The 17,216-nt window shown below is 53.3% G+C and overlaps 1 protein-coding gene across 5 annotated transcripts in view; it reads left to right on the top strand.

Annotated features, from left to right (window-relative positions):
* DENND2B (DENN domain containing 2B) overlaps positions 1-17,216 on the top strand; it is a 120,174-nt gene that overhangs the window by 95,703 nt on the left and 7,255 nt on the right. For all 5 annotated transcript variants that reach the window (XM_003919814.4, XM_074401066.1, XM_010341691.3 and 2 more), the window contains 10 exons: positions 39-190; positions 1,734-1,949; positions 2,847-2,943; positions 3,515-3,559; positions 5,143-5,327; positions 6,316-6,425; positions 6,643-6,712; positions 9,815-9,892; positions 10,767-10,907; positions 15,499-15,647. In XM_003919814.4, coding sequence (XP_003919863.3) covers positions 39-190; positions 1,734-1,949; positions 2,847-2,943; positions 3,515-3,559; positions 5,143-5,327; positions 6,316-6,425; positions 6,643-6,712; positions 9,815-9,892; positions 10,767-10,907; positions 15,499-15,647 — 1,243 coding nt within the window. The remainder of the gene's footprint in view (positions 1-38; positions 191-1,733; positions 1,950-2,846; positions 2,944-3,514; positions 3,560-5,142; positions 5,328-6,315; positions 6,426-6,642; positions 6,713-9,814; positions 9,893-10,766; positions 10,908-15,498; positions 15,648-17,216) is intronic.

The following is a 17,216-nucleotide window of genomic DNA, read 5'->3' as shown; positions in this document are numbered from 1 at the left end:
TCCCTTCTCCCCCTTCTCTAACTCTTCCTCCTCTGCAGGAGATCTGCCCAAGGAGAATCCATATGAGGATGTGGACTTAAAGAGCCGAAGAGCAGGACGAAAATCCCAGCAACTGTCTGAGAACTCCTTGGACTCTTTGCACAGGATGTGGAGTCCTCAGGACAGGAAGTACAACTGCCCACCCACACAGGTAACTCAGCCTGTAGGGTTAGCGTGAGGGCCACAGTAGGGGGCTGTCCTTCCAAGGCTTGGGCCCAGCTTCCTTTCAGGCTTTCACCCTCACTAGTACTTGATAAAGGAGGTCGCCTCAGCAATGGGCTCTGCACTCAGGGATGTCCGCCATGTTGAAACCCCTGTGGACAATTGGCACCTGCTCTGAGGGGCATCCTGTCCTATCTTATTTCCCTTCCTACCCGAGTCCTGAGCTGCAAAACTCAGCCAGGAGCCCCTGCAGTCTCCTGTCTCATCATTTATCTCCCCTTCTGTGGGAAATAGGAAGTCAGAGCCCTGGTGGGAGTCTTGGCATTCTGCAACTCTGCCAAAAGTCATCTCAGGACTGACATTAAGGGGCCAGGTGTAGGCCCCAAAACCAGATTTGGAGAGCCAGACAGGTGTCTGTGACACCTGGAGTCACTCCTGTGGGAGAGAGTTAGCATGAATCTAGAAGGAATGGACAGGGAGGAGGCAGCACAAGAGGAAAGGTGAAAGGCCAAAGGAAGCTCCAGGACTTCAGCTCGTTCTGTCCTTGTCCAGGGTGACAGGAGGCAGGTGGAGAGGCTTCTGTGACCTCCCCAGGGAACTCTAATTCTCTTTGCAAATGGAAGGACCTGGATATTATATAGCACTGGCCAGAGAAAATAAAAATGATTTATTCTGGCTTTGGAATAAGGTTTTTGTTTTCATAAAAGATTTACTCTCTAATTAAGTCTCTGTTCAAACAGGCTTCCCCTGAGTTTGCATTGCCAGATTGATTGGGTTAAAACAGGAAACTGGGGGCTGTGGAGGAAGAAGGATTTGCTGAAGAGTGAGGAGAGGCGATTCCAGAGCCACACTGTGGTTGGGTGTCTGTGGGATACTTGCCTTCCCACAGGGTCCATAGCAAGAATGGTGCCCTGGGCTGAGAGGGCAGTATACACGGAGAGAGGCAGAGAGTAGATCAGGGCTGGGAGAGGGCAGCCAGGGCATGTGGGTGTGGGAGCCAATTCAGTGTGAGGCCTGCCTGATGCAGCTTTGGTGGTCACAGCCCAAAACCCCTGTGTTCTCCAAGAGAGAAGTTAGGAAGGCCAGGCTGCGGGCTCTCCCAGCAGAGTAGGCTGGCCAGTTGGTTATGGCCTCTGCTATCAGAAACCTTTTAGGATTGGCTCAGGGGCAGAGGTCCAGAGGACGTTCTATCACCCAGGCCCAGTAATCCTTGTCCCAAAGCTCAGGAAGAGCCCCCAGAATTCCCACTTTGCATTCTTTTTCCAGTCAGACGAGAACACAGGTGTTTTTAGCCTCTGCTTTCCTTTTTGCTAGCAGTAGTGAAGCTTCTTTTAGAGAAGGCGAGTATCTAATCTAGCCCTGACCTGGCCGATGAGCAGCTAAGGTCTTAAGAGAGGGATGGGCATTCCAGAGCAAGATTGCCGGGAGCCAGGGATGCCGGCCCTTGGCCTCTGCGTCCCTGTCCCAGCAGATAGGCACGGGCCAAGGCCTCTGTGGCGAGCCCCTCTGGCATGTCCTCTCCCCCATGCCAGCTTTCCCTGAAACCCAACAGCCAGTCCCTGCGCAGTGGGAACTGGTCAGAAAGGAAGAGCCACCGGCTGCCACGGTTACCCAAGAGGCACAGCCATGACGATATGCTGCTGCTGGCTCAGCTGAGCCTGCCGTCCTCACCTTCCAGCCTCAACGAAGACAGCCTCAGCACCACCAGTGAGCTGCTGTCTAGCCGCCGGGCCCGCCGCATTCCCAAGGTACTCTCCCCAGAGCAGCCCACTGGGGCTGGGCAGGTGGGCGGGCAGGCAGCCAGCCTTTCTCTCTCCTTCCTGGCTTCCTTCCTTTTCTGATGTGGACTGCTTCCTCCATTCCCTTTGAATACATTCTGGGTCCATGCCCTGGCCTCTTTCTCATCTGATTAATTCCCCTTTCTTATCAATGGAGATGCATTAACTGATTCTTGGTGCTCAGATGTGAGAGGAAGGAAAGGCTCGCTGAGGCCCCCCGTTAGTAAGTGTGGTGGGTGAATTTGGGGGTCTCTGCACACATAAGCATTTCCAGGCTTTCAAGGACCTAGGACTCAAACGAGGGCTTGTCCTGTAATTCGCAGCATTGAAGAGTTTTCAGCAATGATTTTCACACATAGGCAGCCAGGCCCAAATCCAAGATTTAGCCAAATGGTATTTTTAGCCTGCAAACAATGCTTGGGTATATTGGGAATTTAGCTTCTTCCTGTCGCGGCCCCAGGTTATGGCCCAGAGGGGAAAGGCTAGAATCCTTGTTCCTGTTATTGCCTCTCAGAAGCTCTTTGTCTCAGTTGGTTCAAAGACTCTTGGGACCCAGGAGCTCCCATCCTGTCTAGTTTGATCACAGTTCCTTCCTCTGGGGAACTTAGTTTAGTGTCCTTGTCTTGAGGCAGGAGAGCACTCCTGGGGGACTAGGTATCTGGAGAACTACCAGGCATGGTGAGTAGTTCTCCATATACCTAGTCCCCCAGGAGTGCTGGTGAGTCACCACTTGGGATGAGCTTCTGCAATTAGACCAGCGTAGAACGCTTGCACCAGTAAGAGCAGGGACGGGCTCCTACTTAGCCTTCTTGGAAGTGGCGCAGTCGATGATAAGGTTACCTCACCCGCTCTGCTTTTCTCACCCAGCTTGTCCAAAGAATTAACTCCATCTACAATGCCAAGAGAGGAAAGAAGAGGTTAAAAAAGTTGTCTATGTCCAGCATTGAGACAGCATCACTGAGAGGTAGGCTTTGATGCCGGAGCTGGTTCAGGTGTCCGGGGCCCTTCGGCATTAGGAATGGGAGAGGCATCAATTTACACGTGGAGGGTAGAGCCCTGCCAGGAAATGGCCACATAGGAGGGAGGAGCAGAGAGGGAAGAAAGGTCTGGGATGGGTTCCTTCAGGCTTTGGGCTATGAGGCCTTGAGTAGGGAGGTGGGTGTGAGAATCAGTTTCTACAAAAGGAAGGGCCAGACTCACTGAGCATTGTGATCTGTTTCCCATTTCAAATCTTGGCCTCCTGGAGGCAGGGTTCTTCTGTTCCAGGCCTGTAGGCCCCTCTTCTGGCTCAGCCTCCAACTCAGACCCTCAGCTTCCCTCAGAGGTTTGAATATAGATTGGCACTTTGGTGTGAGCTCTGAGGGATCCTGGCCTCTGGCCACTCAGCTCCCCGCCTGCAGATGCCTGACCATGGCCCCAAAGTAGCCCAGAGGAAGTAGAGATCCATCCCTGGGGAGAAAAGCTGGGGTGGTGGGAGACCAGAAAACATTGGCTGTGGGGTCCTGTGAGCATGCACTCTGCTGTTCCTTTTCCAGATGAAAACAGTGAGAGCGAGAGCGACTCTGATGACAGGTTCAAAGGTGAGGCACAGCTCCCACGAGCACAGAAGCCCTCCCAGCAGGGCTGCAGGGAATCAGATTGCCTTCCCTTCCAATGCATGTGTGGTTCCAGTATCCCTAAACTGGCCTGATGTGGAGAGGTGACAGATAGGCAGACCAGCAAAGCAGGGAGCCACAGGGAAGTCTGTCCTTACACACACGTGAGCTCAGCGCTGCAAGGTTAAATCCAGATGTTTCTCTTTGCCAAAAGTAAGGGTGGTGACCTGCCCAAACTGTCACAAGCCATTGTCCATGGGAATTGGGTGCTAGATTTGCCTGGTTAATGTTGTAGATCTCATCCAGGCGCGGAGTTTCACACCTGTAATCCCAGCACTTTGGGAGGCTGAGATGGGCAAATCACAAGGTCAGGAGTTCGAGACCAGCCTGGCCAAGTTGGTGAAACCACATCTCTACTAAAAAAATTAAAAAATTAGGCCGGGCGTGGTGGCTTATGCCTGTAATCCTAACACTTTGGGAGGCCGAGGTGGGTGAATCATGAGTCAGGAGTTCAAGACCAGCATGGCAAAGATGGCGAAACCCCGTCTCTACTACTAAAAAATACAGAAATAATTAGCCAGGCCTGATGGCACACACCTCTAATCTCAGCTACTCAGGAGGCTGAGGTAGAGAATCGCTTGAACCCGGGAAGCAGAGGTTACAGTGAGCTGAGATTGCGCCATTGCACTCCAGCCCAGGCGACAGAGCGAGACTCTGTCTCAAAACAAACAAACAAACAAACAAGCAAACAAACAAATTAGCCAGGCGTAGTGGCACACACCTGTAATCCCAGCTACTCGGGAGGCTGAGGCAGAAGAATCGCTTGAACCTGAGAGCCAGAGGTTGCAGTGAGCCGAGATTGTGCCACTGCAATCTAGCCTGGCAACGAAACAAGACTTTGTCTCAAAAAAAAAAAAAAAAAATGTAAATCTGGAGGGTCAGAGATGGATACAGAAGATTTCAAGGACCTCTTCTGGCAAGAAATGTACTGTAGACTGAGGAAAACTGTTCCTCTGGAGGCCCTTGACCCCCTGTGTCCCTGTCCTAGGAGAGAAGCCTGAAAAGGTTCTAGAACTAGAACCTTCACATTCCAGGGTCCTTGGATATATCTTTGTGCTTTCTCTACTGGGAAGCCCTGGCTAGGCCTTCCCTGATGATTATCCTCTCACCCCCAGGCAAATGGGCAAGTGGACTTTGGCTTTAGGAGCATGGACAAGGCTCACGTCCTGCTAGAGGCAGGATGTTCATGAATTCTGGTCCTTTTGGTACAGGGACCAGGTGGGTGCCGAGATACATCCCTGGGTTTGCCTGGCCTCAGCAGTCCTGCCCCAGCTCAGTCTCCAGAGGCTCCAGGAGGACCAGGCCCGCAGCTTCCCGTGCCAGGGCAGAGGCTTTGTGCAAGTGTTGGCACTGTGTGCCTGCCAGTCCTCCCCAACTCCAGGCTGGGGGTGTTGCCAGACTAGGCTCATGCACTTAGAAGTGCTTCCCAGTGACGAACTCTGACCAGGGTGGAGGAGCTAATATGAGGCCTGTGAGGGTCCATTCCCTGATGTGTGACCCATCCCCAGCCCACACACAGCGCCTGGTCCACATCCAGTCCATGCTGAAGCGCGCACCCAGCTATCGCACGCTGGAGCTGGAGCTGCTGGAGTGGCAGGAGCGAGAGCTTTTCGAGTACTTTGTGGTGGTGTCCCTCAAGAAGAAGCCATCGCGAAACACCTACCTCCCCGAAGTCTCCTACCAGTTTCCCAAGGTGAGGCCCTTCCTTCTCTCCACCTTGCCCATATCCCCCTCTTCCATCCTCTACCCACCAGGCCCATCTGGGGAAAAAGAGAGATCCTGTTTGCCATAGCTCCTCACCCAGCTGCCATAGCCCTGAGCGTGCCTCCTCCTAGCCAGGAAGGAAGACAGGGCTGCAAAGGGGTGGGTTTAGGCCAGTGCTTGTTCAAAGGATGAGGGCTGAGAGAGAACCTCTCAGTGTACTTAGAATAAAATCCAAAACCATTAAATACCATACAGTTCGCCCATTTAATGTATACAATTCTGTGTTTTGGTATAGTCACAGAATTGTGCCGTCATCACCACAATCCATTTTAGAATATTTGTATCACCCCAGAGAGAATCCTTGCACCCACTAGCTGTCACCCCGCACTTCTCCCACTACGCTGTCTCTCACCATGCCTTCCCTGCTTGTCGCCAGCCAGCCTGGCCTCCCTCCTCTTCCTCTCACTCTCAGCCCCTCTCTGCCATTGCCTCCGCCAGGAATGTGCTTTCTATTTACATGGCTGCTGGCTCCTTCTCATTTCTCAGCCTCCACTCAAGTAGGACCTCTTTCTGGAGATCTGTCGGGGACGCCTGCATGGAGCCCCTCTCCTGCCCAGCTCGCTCTGTCACATCATCTGCTTTTTTTTTTTTTTAATGCCCCCTTCTGAGATGTTGTGGTTGACCATCTCACTCTCCTGACCAGAATGCGCAGGGTCGGGGACCTTGTCCCCTTTCTTTTCCATCGAGAGCCCTGGCGCACAGCACCGAGTCAGATGCCACATAAAAGCACTCCGTTGGCATTTATTAAATGAGTGAATGATGACTCAGACCTCTGTAAGATCGGAGTGGGACAACGGTTGCTGAGATCATGCCCATGGGTCAGTGGCATCAAGGGCCCTCAGGGGAGGAGGGGCTTCTCAGCCACCATCCCCTGCCCTCAGTTTCCATGTCATCTCCTGGTTCCTTCTTCCCTGCAGCTGGACCGACCTACCAAGCAGATGCGAGAGGCAGAGGAAAGGCTCAAAGCTATTCCCCAGTTTTGCTTCCCTGATGCCAAGGACTGGCTCCCTGTGTCAGAGTATAGCAGGTGAGGCCTGGCCTGGCCTGGCCAGAGGGAGGAAGGGGCATAGCTTTCTTTACCCCCATAACAGTGGGCACCTGAGTGGGGCCTGCTCTAGTTTCAGCCTCCTCTCCTACAGCAACCTGGCCCTTCACCCCACCCCGGAGATGACGGTCCCTATTCTTGGGGGCTGTTTCCTAGGTCCTCTTACACCTCTCTGATGCCAGACTTCTCTTTGTTCCAGCGAGACCTTTTCTTTCATGCTGACTGGGGAAGATGGCAGCAGACGCTTTGGCTACTGCAGGCGCTTATTGGTAAGTGAGGCCATTCGGTCCTCAGGGGCTGGCAGGCAGGGGATAGGCCGGGGTGGGGGGAGAGAGAGAGAGAGAGAGAGAGAGAGAGAGAGAGAGAGAGAGAGAGAGAGACAGTGTGCGTGTGTGTGTGTGTGTGCGCGCGTATGCACGCGCACATATGTGTGTGCGCGCACGCTTGCGTGTGCGTGCCTTTCTGCAATTTTAATTTGTATGAAATCCTGTGTTCTGCTCCCTGAGGCCACTCTCTACCCCCTGCCAACATATACTCTTTCACAGGTGAGGCCCTTATGGGACAGCAGGGCTCAGAGTGCTGCCTCCAATGGGGCCTTAGGATCGGGGATTATCTGGATTAAGGGGAGGGAGTGGATCACCTTCTGCTGGGTGTTCATATCTTCTTAGTTTTTCTCTACTTTTCCTTCATTTCCCTTGGGATCATGGGCTCTGATTGCTGGTCTTTGGTTGCAGGATCACATCACCCCCAGCAGAAGTGTATATATGCATCAGATTAGGCGAGGGACAACCTTCCTCAACCCTGTACCTGGCCAGCCTAAAGTGGGGAGGAGGCCTGTCTATGGTGTGGTAGGGCTGGAAATTGAGCAGGGACAGAGACATACCTTCTCTGGGAATCTGAGAGAGATACCTTGAATCTAGGGGAAAGGGATTGGGTATTCAAAATGTTAGCCATAGGCCGGGCGCGGTGGCTCATGCTTGTAATCCCAGCAGTTTGGGAGGCCAAGGTGGGCGGATCACGTGCTTAGGAGATCGAGACCATCCTGGCTAACATGGTGAAACCCCGTCTCTACTAAAAGTACAAAAAATTAGCTGGGCATGGTAGCGCACGCCTGTAATCCTAGCTGCTTGGGAGGCTGAGGCCAGAGAATTGCTTGAACCTGGGAGGCAGAGGTTGCAGTGAGCCATGATTGTGCCACTGCACTCCAGTCTGGGCAACAGAGCAAGTCTCCGTTTCAAAAAAAAAAGAAAAGGAAAATGTTAGCCATTTTGTAAAGAGAAGTCCTTCACTATCTCCCTTGCCATTAGTCCTGGGAAATAAATTGGGGTAGGGGCCCAGAGCCTGGCCCCTGCTGCACTCCCTGCTTGGAGCACTGGGTTGTTGGCAAAAGGGGTTTCCACCTTAGTGAGAGAAAGCCTCCCCAGATACCATTCTAGGGGCAGATGAAGGGGTACAGGCAGTGTACAGCAGGAGCCCTAAACCATGGATTTGGGGCCAGTCATTCATTCATTCATTCATTTAGAAGCACTTATCATCCCTTTCGGAAGCCCTGACCTATTGAGAGTCAGGCACGTGCTAAGGGCATGTAAAGATGAGTTTGACATGGATCCTCCTCTGGAGGAAGTTTAGGTGGCCTATTACAGGAGACTGGACTTTCAACACAGGAGGGAGAGGCCAAGGGAATAAACTTGTTTAGGACCGGTCACATTCCAAGCTACATGCTTCAAGTGTGTCTTTTTTTAAAAAATTATCATAGTAGCCCAGGGGGTACTATTATCCCTGATCCATGGATTGGGAAGTCCAGACTCAGAGGGAGAATGACTTGGCCATGGTCATGCAGAGCCAGAAGGGATTCCAGGTCCTGTCACTAATCTGGTACCCTTGAATCAGCCCCAGAGGGTGGACTGGGGAGAGCGGGTGTTTGGAGGTAGAATGCCCAGGGAGGGGCAAAGGGCATCTGCACAGAAGTGATGCCAGGTGGGGAGCCAGGCAGAGACCAGCATGCCTCTGGCCACCTGGGACTCCTGGGCTTGGAAGGAGTGTTGCGAAGGCTGCCTTTGCTGGAGCATAGATGGAGCAGAGCTGCTCCTTTGCAGTGGGGCTGCTGCCCCCAGGGAAGAGCATGTTTGTCCTGGCCTGCTCAGAGAGGGCCTGGGCTGGGTCCCTGCCAAAGGGGCTGGCACTAGCTCGGCATTCCTGCAGATTGGACACAATGATTCTAACCCAAATCCCACATACTTGATTTAATCACTTGGGGCTTTGGGGGAGGCGGGGGAGAGGGAAAGAGACAAGAGTGAGTTTCAGGCCTAATATGGACAAAAACAGCTTCTGCCCTCTCTTTAGATCTGTGACGTGTGGCCAGCAGGTTTGGAGACTGAAATAGCCCCATCTGCATTTGCTTAGCAGCCTGCGTGAGGGGCCAGCACCTGCTGCTCTGCTCCCTCCCCACTCGGCCTGGCCAGGCCCTCCAGGCCTCTGAGCCCTGCCAAGCCTGCTGGAGAAGGCACTGCAGCCTGCATGGGAGCTCTCAGTGCCTGTCTCCCTTCAGCTGCCCACCTGTTAAGTCCCGTTCTTCTTTGTGCTCCTTTACTCCTTAGCAAACCTCCACCCAGTGTCTTTGTTTCCTTCCCTTCTTTCCAGTCAGAAATCAGCCGGCTTTAGGGGTAAGACAGCCAAACAGGGCCAAAGCAAACTCCTGGCGCCACAGCTTCCAGATACGTGGCCTTAGGCAATGGCTTCATCTTTTTGAACTCAGTTGCCTCATCTATAAAGGGGATAATAATCCTCTCTCACACAAGTCTCTTGTAAAGTTCCAAGCCCAGGAGTCAGGTTTAGCAAATGTTCAGTAAATCGTAACTCCCATCTCTTGTCTGTTTTCAGTTTGCTGTCAGAGTGGAGGTCAATCAAGAAAGGGAGAAAAGAACCAAAAAAAGGGATGTTTTGCCAAATGCGCCCCATGGGACTAAAAAGCTACAATGGCTTGCTCCTAAAGATGTACCCTAGTCCCTCCCATCTGCTGGGGTCCCAGCCTCAGGGATGTGAATCCGCAGATCGCCCTGTAGCCTCTGCCAAACTGCTTTGCCCTTTGCCAGCCCCTGTCAGTGTCCTCCTGGGAGGAAGGGCAGAGCCTGTGGAGCCTGGCAGGAGCCTGGTACCTTGGGCTGGGAATCCCTGCAGAACTGAGGCCTGTCCTGAGAGCGGCAGCTTTTCCTTCAGGGCCCTGGTTGCAGAGAGGTTTAGAGGAGGCTTAGAGTCTTCCTCCACTAGAAGGGCAGTCCTTACTCCTCAGTTCCCAGGGAAAAGGAGCCAGAAATGGTAATCATGCATTCTCTGTGTCTGTCTCTCTCCTCCTCCTCCTTGTCCTGGCCCAGCCAAGTGGGAAAGGGCCCCGGTTGCCAGAGGTGTACTGTGTCATTAGCCGCCTTGGCTGCTTCGGCTTGTTTTCCAAGGTAAGAGGCTCTGGCAGGCTTCACTCCCCCTCCCCTTCTCCTCCCCCTCCCTTCTCCCTCCCCTCCCCCTCCCCTTCTCCTTTCCCTCCCCTTCCCCTCCCTCTCTCCTCCCCTTCCCCTCCCCTTCCCTCCTTCCCTTTCCCCTCCCCTCTCTCTCCCCTCCTTCTCCTCCCCTCCTTCTCTTCTCCCCTTCCCCTCCCCTTCCCCTCCCCTTCTCCTCCCCTCCCTCTCCCCCCTCCCTTCCCCTTCCCCTCCCCTTCCCCTCCCCTCCCTCTCCCCTCCCCTCCCCTTTCCTTCTCCTATCCCTCCCCCTTCCCTCCCCCAGCTGACAGCTCCCACAGGAGTATCTGCAGCCAGCTTAGATGAGAAAACCACCTGTGAGTGTGAGCTAGCAGAAGAGAGAATGTAGGAGCAAGTACCAGCGAGCCTCTGACACCCTCCTATTCCCCAGCCTGGCTCCCTACCTAGCCAGCTGGCATTTCCCCAGCTCCTGTGCTGGCAGTGTCTGCCCCTGTCACAGCCCACCCTGGGCCCTGATCAGAGCCAGAGTCCTTGGGGAAGCAGGAGCGCCCAGGGAGCTGACTCTTGGGTGGTATTTCCTTTGCCCAGCTACTGCACCCTTGGGGACTGAAGCAAGGCCAGTTAGGGAACAGAGTAGTCACTGAGTGCCAAGGAAAATGGGAAGGGTAGAGTGTGCAGATCCTGGCAAGGCTGCCTTCCCTTCTCCCAGCTTCTGGGCCACCCTGATCAGCTGCCCTCTTGGCTGCCGTCTTGGCTGGGCCACCCCGCTTGGCTGCCCTCTTCTCTGCCCAGGAGGAGGGGAAGGGCACTGCCCTGACAGCCTTCCTCCCTGGGCTGCTGGCGGTGGGCACAGGTCCTAGACGAGGTGGAGCGCCGCCGTGGGATCTCCGCCGCATTGGTCTATCCTTTCATGAGAAGTCTCATGGAGTCGCCCTTTCCAGCCCCTGGGAAGACCATCAAAGTGAAGACATTCCTGCCAGGTGCTGGCAATGAGGTAGGGATTTCTGCCGCTTCCTCTCTCAGGCTACGGACTGCGGTGGCAAGGGGACCTGGCTAGCCAAGGTCGCAGTCTTTGCGAGGTGCAAATGGCGGCCCCTCCTTGCTCAACCATGTCGGTGTACCTATTCACTAGGGACCAAAACAGTGAACAATAGGAATGTACCTGTTGCCCAGCTCTCCGCACCTCCCAGGGGCCTTCTGTGACCCATGTGAACAACACTGCATTTCACCTGCCTTCCTTTTGTTTATTCATTGAACAGTTACTGAGTGTGTGCTGTCTCAGAATCAGGGACTGTGCCAGACCTCAGCGCAGTCAGAGTTACAGGGACACAGCTCTGTCCTCATGGAGTTTGTAGTCTAGTGGGAGATACTAATATTATAATAATAAACACTTTTACATACAAATACATAATTTCTAAATATGTTAAGAGCCAAGTGAAAGCACAGGACCCTATGACAGTGTGGAACAAGGGGTCTGCTTTAAATCAGGGGGCCAGGGAAGGTCTCCTCTGAGAAAGTGACATGTTACCGGAGACCCAAGTGGTGAGGGGGGGCAACTACATGAAGTGGGAGGAGGAAGACAAAGAGAAGGATGTGAATGGGAGATTATTCCAAGTAGAGGAACCAGCATCTGCAAAGGCAAAAGTTGGGCAAGTGCATGTGCTGGTCAGAGGGCTGACAGTGGGGGTAGGGGTGGGTTGTCAGGCAAGAACCCAATCACGATGTCCCTGCTAGGCCCAGTTAAGGATTCGGGGATTTTATCTAAAGCAGGGATAGGGTAAGGTCTGATAAATGTTTTCATTTCCTTTTGTTTTGAGACAGGGCCTCACTCTGTCACTCAGGCTGGAGTGCAGTGGTGCTATCACAGCTCTCTGCAGCCTCAGTCTCCCAGCTCAAGCGATCCTTCTGCTTCAGCCTCCTGAGTAGCTGGGATTGTAGGCATATACCACCACACTCAGCTGATTTTTGTCTTTTCTGTAGAGACAGGGTTTCACCATGTTGCCCAGGCTGGTCTCGAACTCCTGGACACAAGCAGTCCTCCCACTTCAGTCTCCCAAACTGTCAGGACTACAGGCATGAGCCACCTGTGGCCAGCTGATAGATGTTTTCAAAGCCCGCTGTGGCTGCCATGTAGATAATGGTTGGAGTGAAACAGGGAAACCAGCAGGGATACTGTCGTGGCAGTACAGGCAAGAGACGATGGCAGCTTGGATTAAGATGTGGCAGAACAGGGGAAGGGAAATAGATGGATTTTAGAATTAGGACCAGTAGCACTTTGCGTTTGATTGGAAATAGGGAGTCATCACAGAGCCTGTAAGGCTGACTCCCAGTTTTCTGACTGGATCACAGGGTAGTTGATGGAGCCATGTACTGAGACAGGAGCATGTGAAGGAGAGGCAGGTAATAAGGAGGAAGAGGAAGAGTCCAAATGTGTACATGTCAAGTTTGAGACACCCATGAGACCCCCAAGAGAAGATATTTAGTAGTGAACAGTGTAAATAGGGAAGAGAAGAGAGCCCACTATGGGCTCAGGTCCTCAGTCCTGGGGGACCCCAATATGCAGAGGCCCTGCAAAAGAGGAGTTGCAGCCCTGAAGATTGAGGAGAAGGAACACCAGGAGAGGGCTGCTGCTCAGGAGCACCTCAAAAAGAAAGCCGTGACCAGGGGATTAGGCACCACCAAGAGATCAGGATGTGATGTGGCAAGATCTTGACAAGTGCAGGGGCCCAGAAGCTGGGCTGGAGTGAGTTGGGAATGATGGGGGTGAGGAAGTGGAAACAGCCTGTGTCGACATCTTCTCAAGGCTGCATGGCTGTGGAGAGAAATAAGGAAAAGGGCAGAAATTGAAAGTTAGGGATGGTTGTTTGGATGCTGGTGGGAGTGGCTGCCAGAGGAAGAGGTTCAAGCTGCAGGAAAGGGGGGGGCTAGCAGAGTGTAGTGAGAAGATGTGGGTGTTAGGTTCCACGGAGGGCTTGGATTTTATTAGGAAAGGAGGAAGTGACTTGGTAGATTTTGGATTATCTTCTGATGGCTTTGATTTTCTCAAAATAGAAAAGGTCACAGTGGGCATGGTGGCCCATGCCTGTAATCCCAGCAATTTGGGAAGCTGAGGCAGGTAGACCACAAGATCAGGAGTTCAAGACCAGCCTGGCCAATATGATGAAACCCTGTGTCTACTAAAAATACAAAAATTAGCTGGGCATGGTGGCGGGTACCTGTAATCCCAGCTACTTGGGAGGCTAAAGCAGGAGAATCACTTAAATCCAGGAGGCAGAGGTTGCCCTACACTCTTGCTTGGGTGACAGAGCACGACTCTGTCTTAAAAAAAAAAAAAAAAAAAAAATGGTCAGGCCAGGTGCCGTGGGTCACGCCTGTAATCCCAATGCTTTGGGAAGCCGAGGCATGCTGTTCACTTGAGGTCAGGAGTTCGAGACCAGCCTGGCCAAAATGTTGAAACCCCATCTCTTCCGAAAATACAAAAAAAAAATTAGCCAGGTGTGGTGGCATGCACCTGTAATCCCAGCCACTCAGGAGGCTAAGGCAGGAGAATCTCTCAAACAGGGAAGGTGAAGGTTGCAGTGAGCCAGGAGCACACCACTGTACTCTAGCCTGGGCGACAAAGTGAGATTCCATCTCAAAAGAAAAATCAAAATAGGAAAGGTCAACCTTTGAAAGTAAGAGGTGGATGTTGGGTTCTAGGACAGAGAAGAAGAAATAAATAAGTTGTAGGGAGTGGGAGGGGGACTGACCGAAAAAAGCATACCAGGCTTGCTGAGCAGCAGCAAATCCTAGCTAGAGGCTTTCTTCTTGCCTCTTTTCTCCCCGTCATTTAGAGGAACTTTAGGCTTCATGGTGGGTGTGAGCACAGCACAGGTGACCCTGCCCTGATAGCCCAGCATCATGCCTGGGTGATCTTCGTGTCTGGCCCTGGCCACCTCACTGGGCTCTCGTCATGCTGACTTGACACTGTCCCCTCAGCCCTACTTCCTTTCACCCAGAAGACACTTCCCTTCTTTTCTCTTTGGGGAGTGCAGTACCTCGTGCTGAGAGGCTCCCCTGACCCCACCCCACCCACATGAGCTTGGCTGCCCTCTTAGATGTCCTGCCTGCTGCTGTGCAGATTCTGGTCACACCTGCCTCTGTCCTGGCACCAGACTCCCAGGCTGTGACTCCTCGGCTCCTTCAGCCCCCGGGCTTGATCTCTTTGAAGGCAGGCATGCATGGAAAGAGGGAGGGACGTGGGAGCAGCCTGTGTGAATTCTCAATCCCTGGGGAAAGGGAGGGTTGGGCCCCAGGGCCCGTAGGGACTGGGGCTGGGTCCTGGAGAGCAGAGCCTGTTGAGTTGCATGTAGGGAGCTTGCAACTTTTGGGGTGGGGCCAGGGCCTGGAGCAGGTATAAAGGGCTCTGGTGTCATCTGGTACTGCATTCCTTGAGCCCACATTCACTGACCATTTGGGGTGTACCCAGCATCCGGTGGATCCCTGGGCCTTCTGGGAGTTCACCATCAGATGGGAGACAGTGCACACAGAGTCACTGCATCCTGTGCCCATTTTGATACTTCTCTGGGGCATCAAAGTTAGGAGTTAGAACTCCTTCACTTGCTTAGACTCTGAGGAACAAGTAAGATGAGGTGGGGGCATTGCCTGTGATGCCATAGGGCAGTGAGAGAGAACTGGTGTCTCCCCTAATTTTCAGGACCTACACATCTATGCTGCACATACCTGCTGTGGGACCAAGGATGAGGCCAGGCAGACCCCAGGGACAGCTGCTTTGGCACAGCCTGAGTGTCAGCAGCTCCTCCTGCCCTCAGCACTGGGGTCACTCACTACCTTCCACCCCCGTGACTGCCCCCAGAGTAGTGGCTCTCTGAGCCTTAGCGCTGACCTTGGGAGCAGCCTTTGGAGGGAAGAGGGCTAGGCCCGGCCCTGATTAGGCAGTCTTGCTTCCTGGCAAGGGTACAGAATGGCCAGCCCTTTGCTTGTGTTTTCCCTTTGCCTGGCACAGGACCGAGGGTGATGGAGATAAAGGCCAGATGGCAGGACAAACCACCTCTGGAAGGAAACTCTTTCTAGCAGGAAAGGGAGGGGACATGGCAGCAAGGACACCAGCATTCTTTCCAGAGGTAGCTGGGAATAGAGTCCCGAGATGCAGAGCTGCTGCTCTTCGTGACCTGGAGAGCAGTGGGATCTAGTCAGCATTGGGGGCTTAGACCTTTGTCTGGGGAGAGGGGCAGGAGGACCCCAGCGATGTAGCTGTGTGGTTCCCTGCGTCTCCCTATCTCTAGAGCAGTCACCCCTCCTCCCTTCCTGAGTTCCTGATGGATAGTCCCTCTACCCCTTCCTTCTGGAGCCTTCCCATGTTCATAGGCAGCCCTCTGGGCCGGAGGCCAGGTGTGTGAGTGTTATGAGAGCAGAGCCCTAGTCCAAAGGGCCGAGAAGAGGGGTTCACTGCATAGCAGGGTAGATGAGAGACCTGGAAAGGAGCAGATGGGAAGGGGAAAGCAGCCTCCAGTTGCTTTGCGGAGGGCCGGAGGGCGGCACCCATTTGGCCAGGCCCGACCCGCTTTCCCATCGCTCTCCTGCAGGTGTTAGAACTGCGGCGGCCCATGGACTCGCGGCTGGAGCACGTGGACTTTGAGTGCCTTTTCACCTGCCTCAGTGTGCGCCAGCTCATCCGAATCTTTGCCTCACTGCTGCTGGAGCGCCGGGTCATTTTTGTGGCAGATAAGCTCAGGTAGGGCCCAGATGGGCAAGGAAGAAGAGCGGAGGGGGGGAAGGCATGCCCACAAGCGAATCAGCAAGTGTGTAGGAGGCTGAGCGTGTGCTGGAGACTGGTGCTGGTGTGGGGCTGTGTGTAGGGAGATAAAGACTAGATGGAAAGGTAGCACCCATGGGTGGGTGAGGCAGCAGGGTTTGGGAGCACACAAATGGTGGGATCGAGAACTCTGTGGAGGGCTTGGCCTGAGGGAAGAGGGAGGGGTGTTTCTTCCTTTGTAACATCCAAGACTGAGCAGGTGCTGGTATAGGTACAGGGGAAGGGTAAGAAACTGAGTGAGAGTTTCGGTGGATAGTTGCGTTTCTTCTGGAGGGGGAGGCAAAGCCATCACTGTGGGATGCTGAGTTTGAGGAAAGAGCTGCTGTGAGGAAGGGGTAAGGGCCCTGACCAGGACAGTGTGAGCAATGCTGAACCAGCCAGCGAGGGTCCTGTGGAGAGTGTTCCTGGAGAAGGCACTGGTTGCAGTGGCCTGGGGCTGGGCATTGGGAGGGCTGGGGAGGAGGATGCGGTGTGGGCATTGAGGTACAGAGAGGAGAGTAGGTGAGGAAAGCTGGCCAGCCCACACAGGGAAACAGACGATGTGTAGGGCCTGGAGATGCCAGGGCAGTTGGGGAGCTGGTTTAGGAGGAGTAAGAAAAGAGCTGGATGAGTCATAAGTCAATCTGAAACGCTGGCATCTAGGATTTTAGAGGTAGAGATGTTGAGAAGGTCTGGTTGTGGCCATGAGAGGGGTGGCAGAAGTGATGGTCACTGGACATGAGGCATTCTAAGAAGGAAGAAGTTGGAGCTCTTCTAGACAGCCAAGGTTTAAAAAACAAAAGTTTATGTCAGGGTAGGTGGGGGTGAGACAGGCAGGGACAGTGATATGGCTCCGATGAGTAGAGGAACACTAGGGTTTTTGGTTCTTATGCCGCTTTAGATAAAATGACACAGACACAGGTGGAGTGGTTTTAAGGAGCAGAGAGTTTAATAGGCAAGAAGGAAGTGAAAAGAAGGCAGGAGCTCCCCAGTGTAGAGACAGAGGGAAGGGGGCTCCAAAGCTGAGAGAGGGAACCCCAAGTGCTACGGATACCAGCCAGTTTTATAAGAAGGCTGCAGGAGGGGGTGTTTGTTTTGCATAGGGCTTAGGGGATTGGTTTGACCAGGCCTGTCATTCATGGGAGACCCTGGAAAAAGCTGGCCCTCCCACCCTAGCCTTTTAATATGCAAATGTTTAGCACACTGGTTAGGTAGAAAAAAAGAAAAAATAGAGTATGCAAATGCAGGGTGCCATGATGTTCTACACACGTGGGGATGTGCAGGGCAGCCATGTTGTTGGCACATGTTGGGGCAAAGGCAGGAGGACAGCAGTGGGTCCATGTTGGGTGGACCCAGATTCTAATGGTCTGTATTTGCATATCAGAGGTTGCCTGCCCAACTCTAAGAGCTGGGCTTTCCTTCTAGAGGAGAAACATTTTTGGAGCTGCTTTAAAAGAAACCAAAATTTTTCCTCTTTATCTGCCTAAAATAATTTATTAATAACTCCTA

This window comes from Saimiri boliviensis, chromosome 6 (genome assembly GCF_048565385.1).
Source record: "Saimiri boliviensis isolate mSaiBol1 chromosome 6, mSaiBol1.pri, whole genome shotgun sequence".
Taxonomy (NCBI): Eukaryota; Metazoa; Chordata; class Mammalia; order Primates; family Cebidae; genus Saimiri; species Saimiri boliviensis.
The sequence above is the reverse complement of the archived record's forward strand: the minus strand, read 5'-3'. Positions and strand labels throughout refer to the sequence as shown.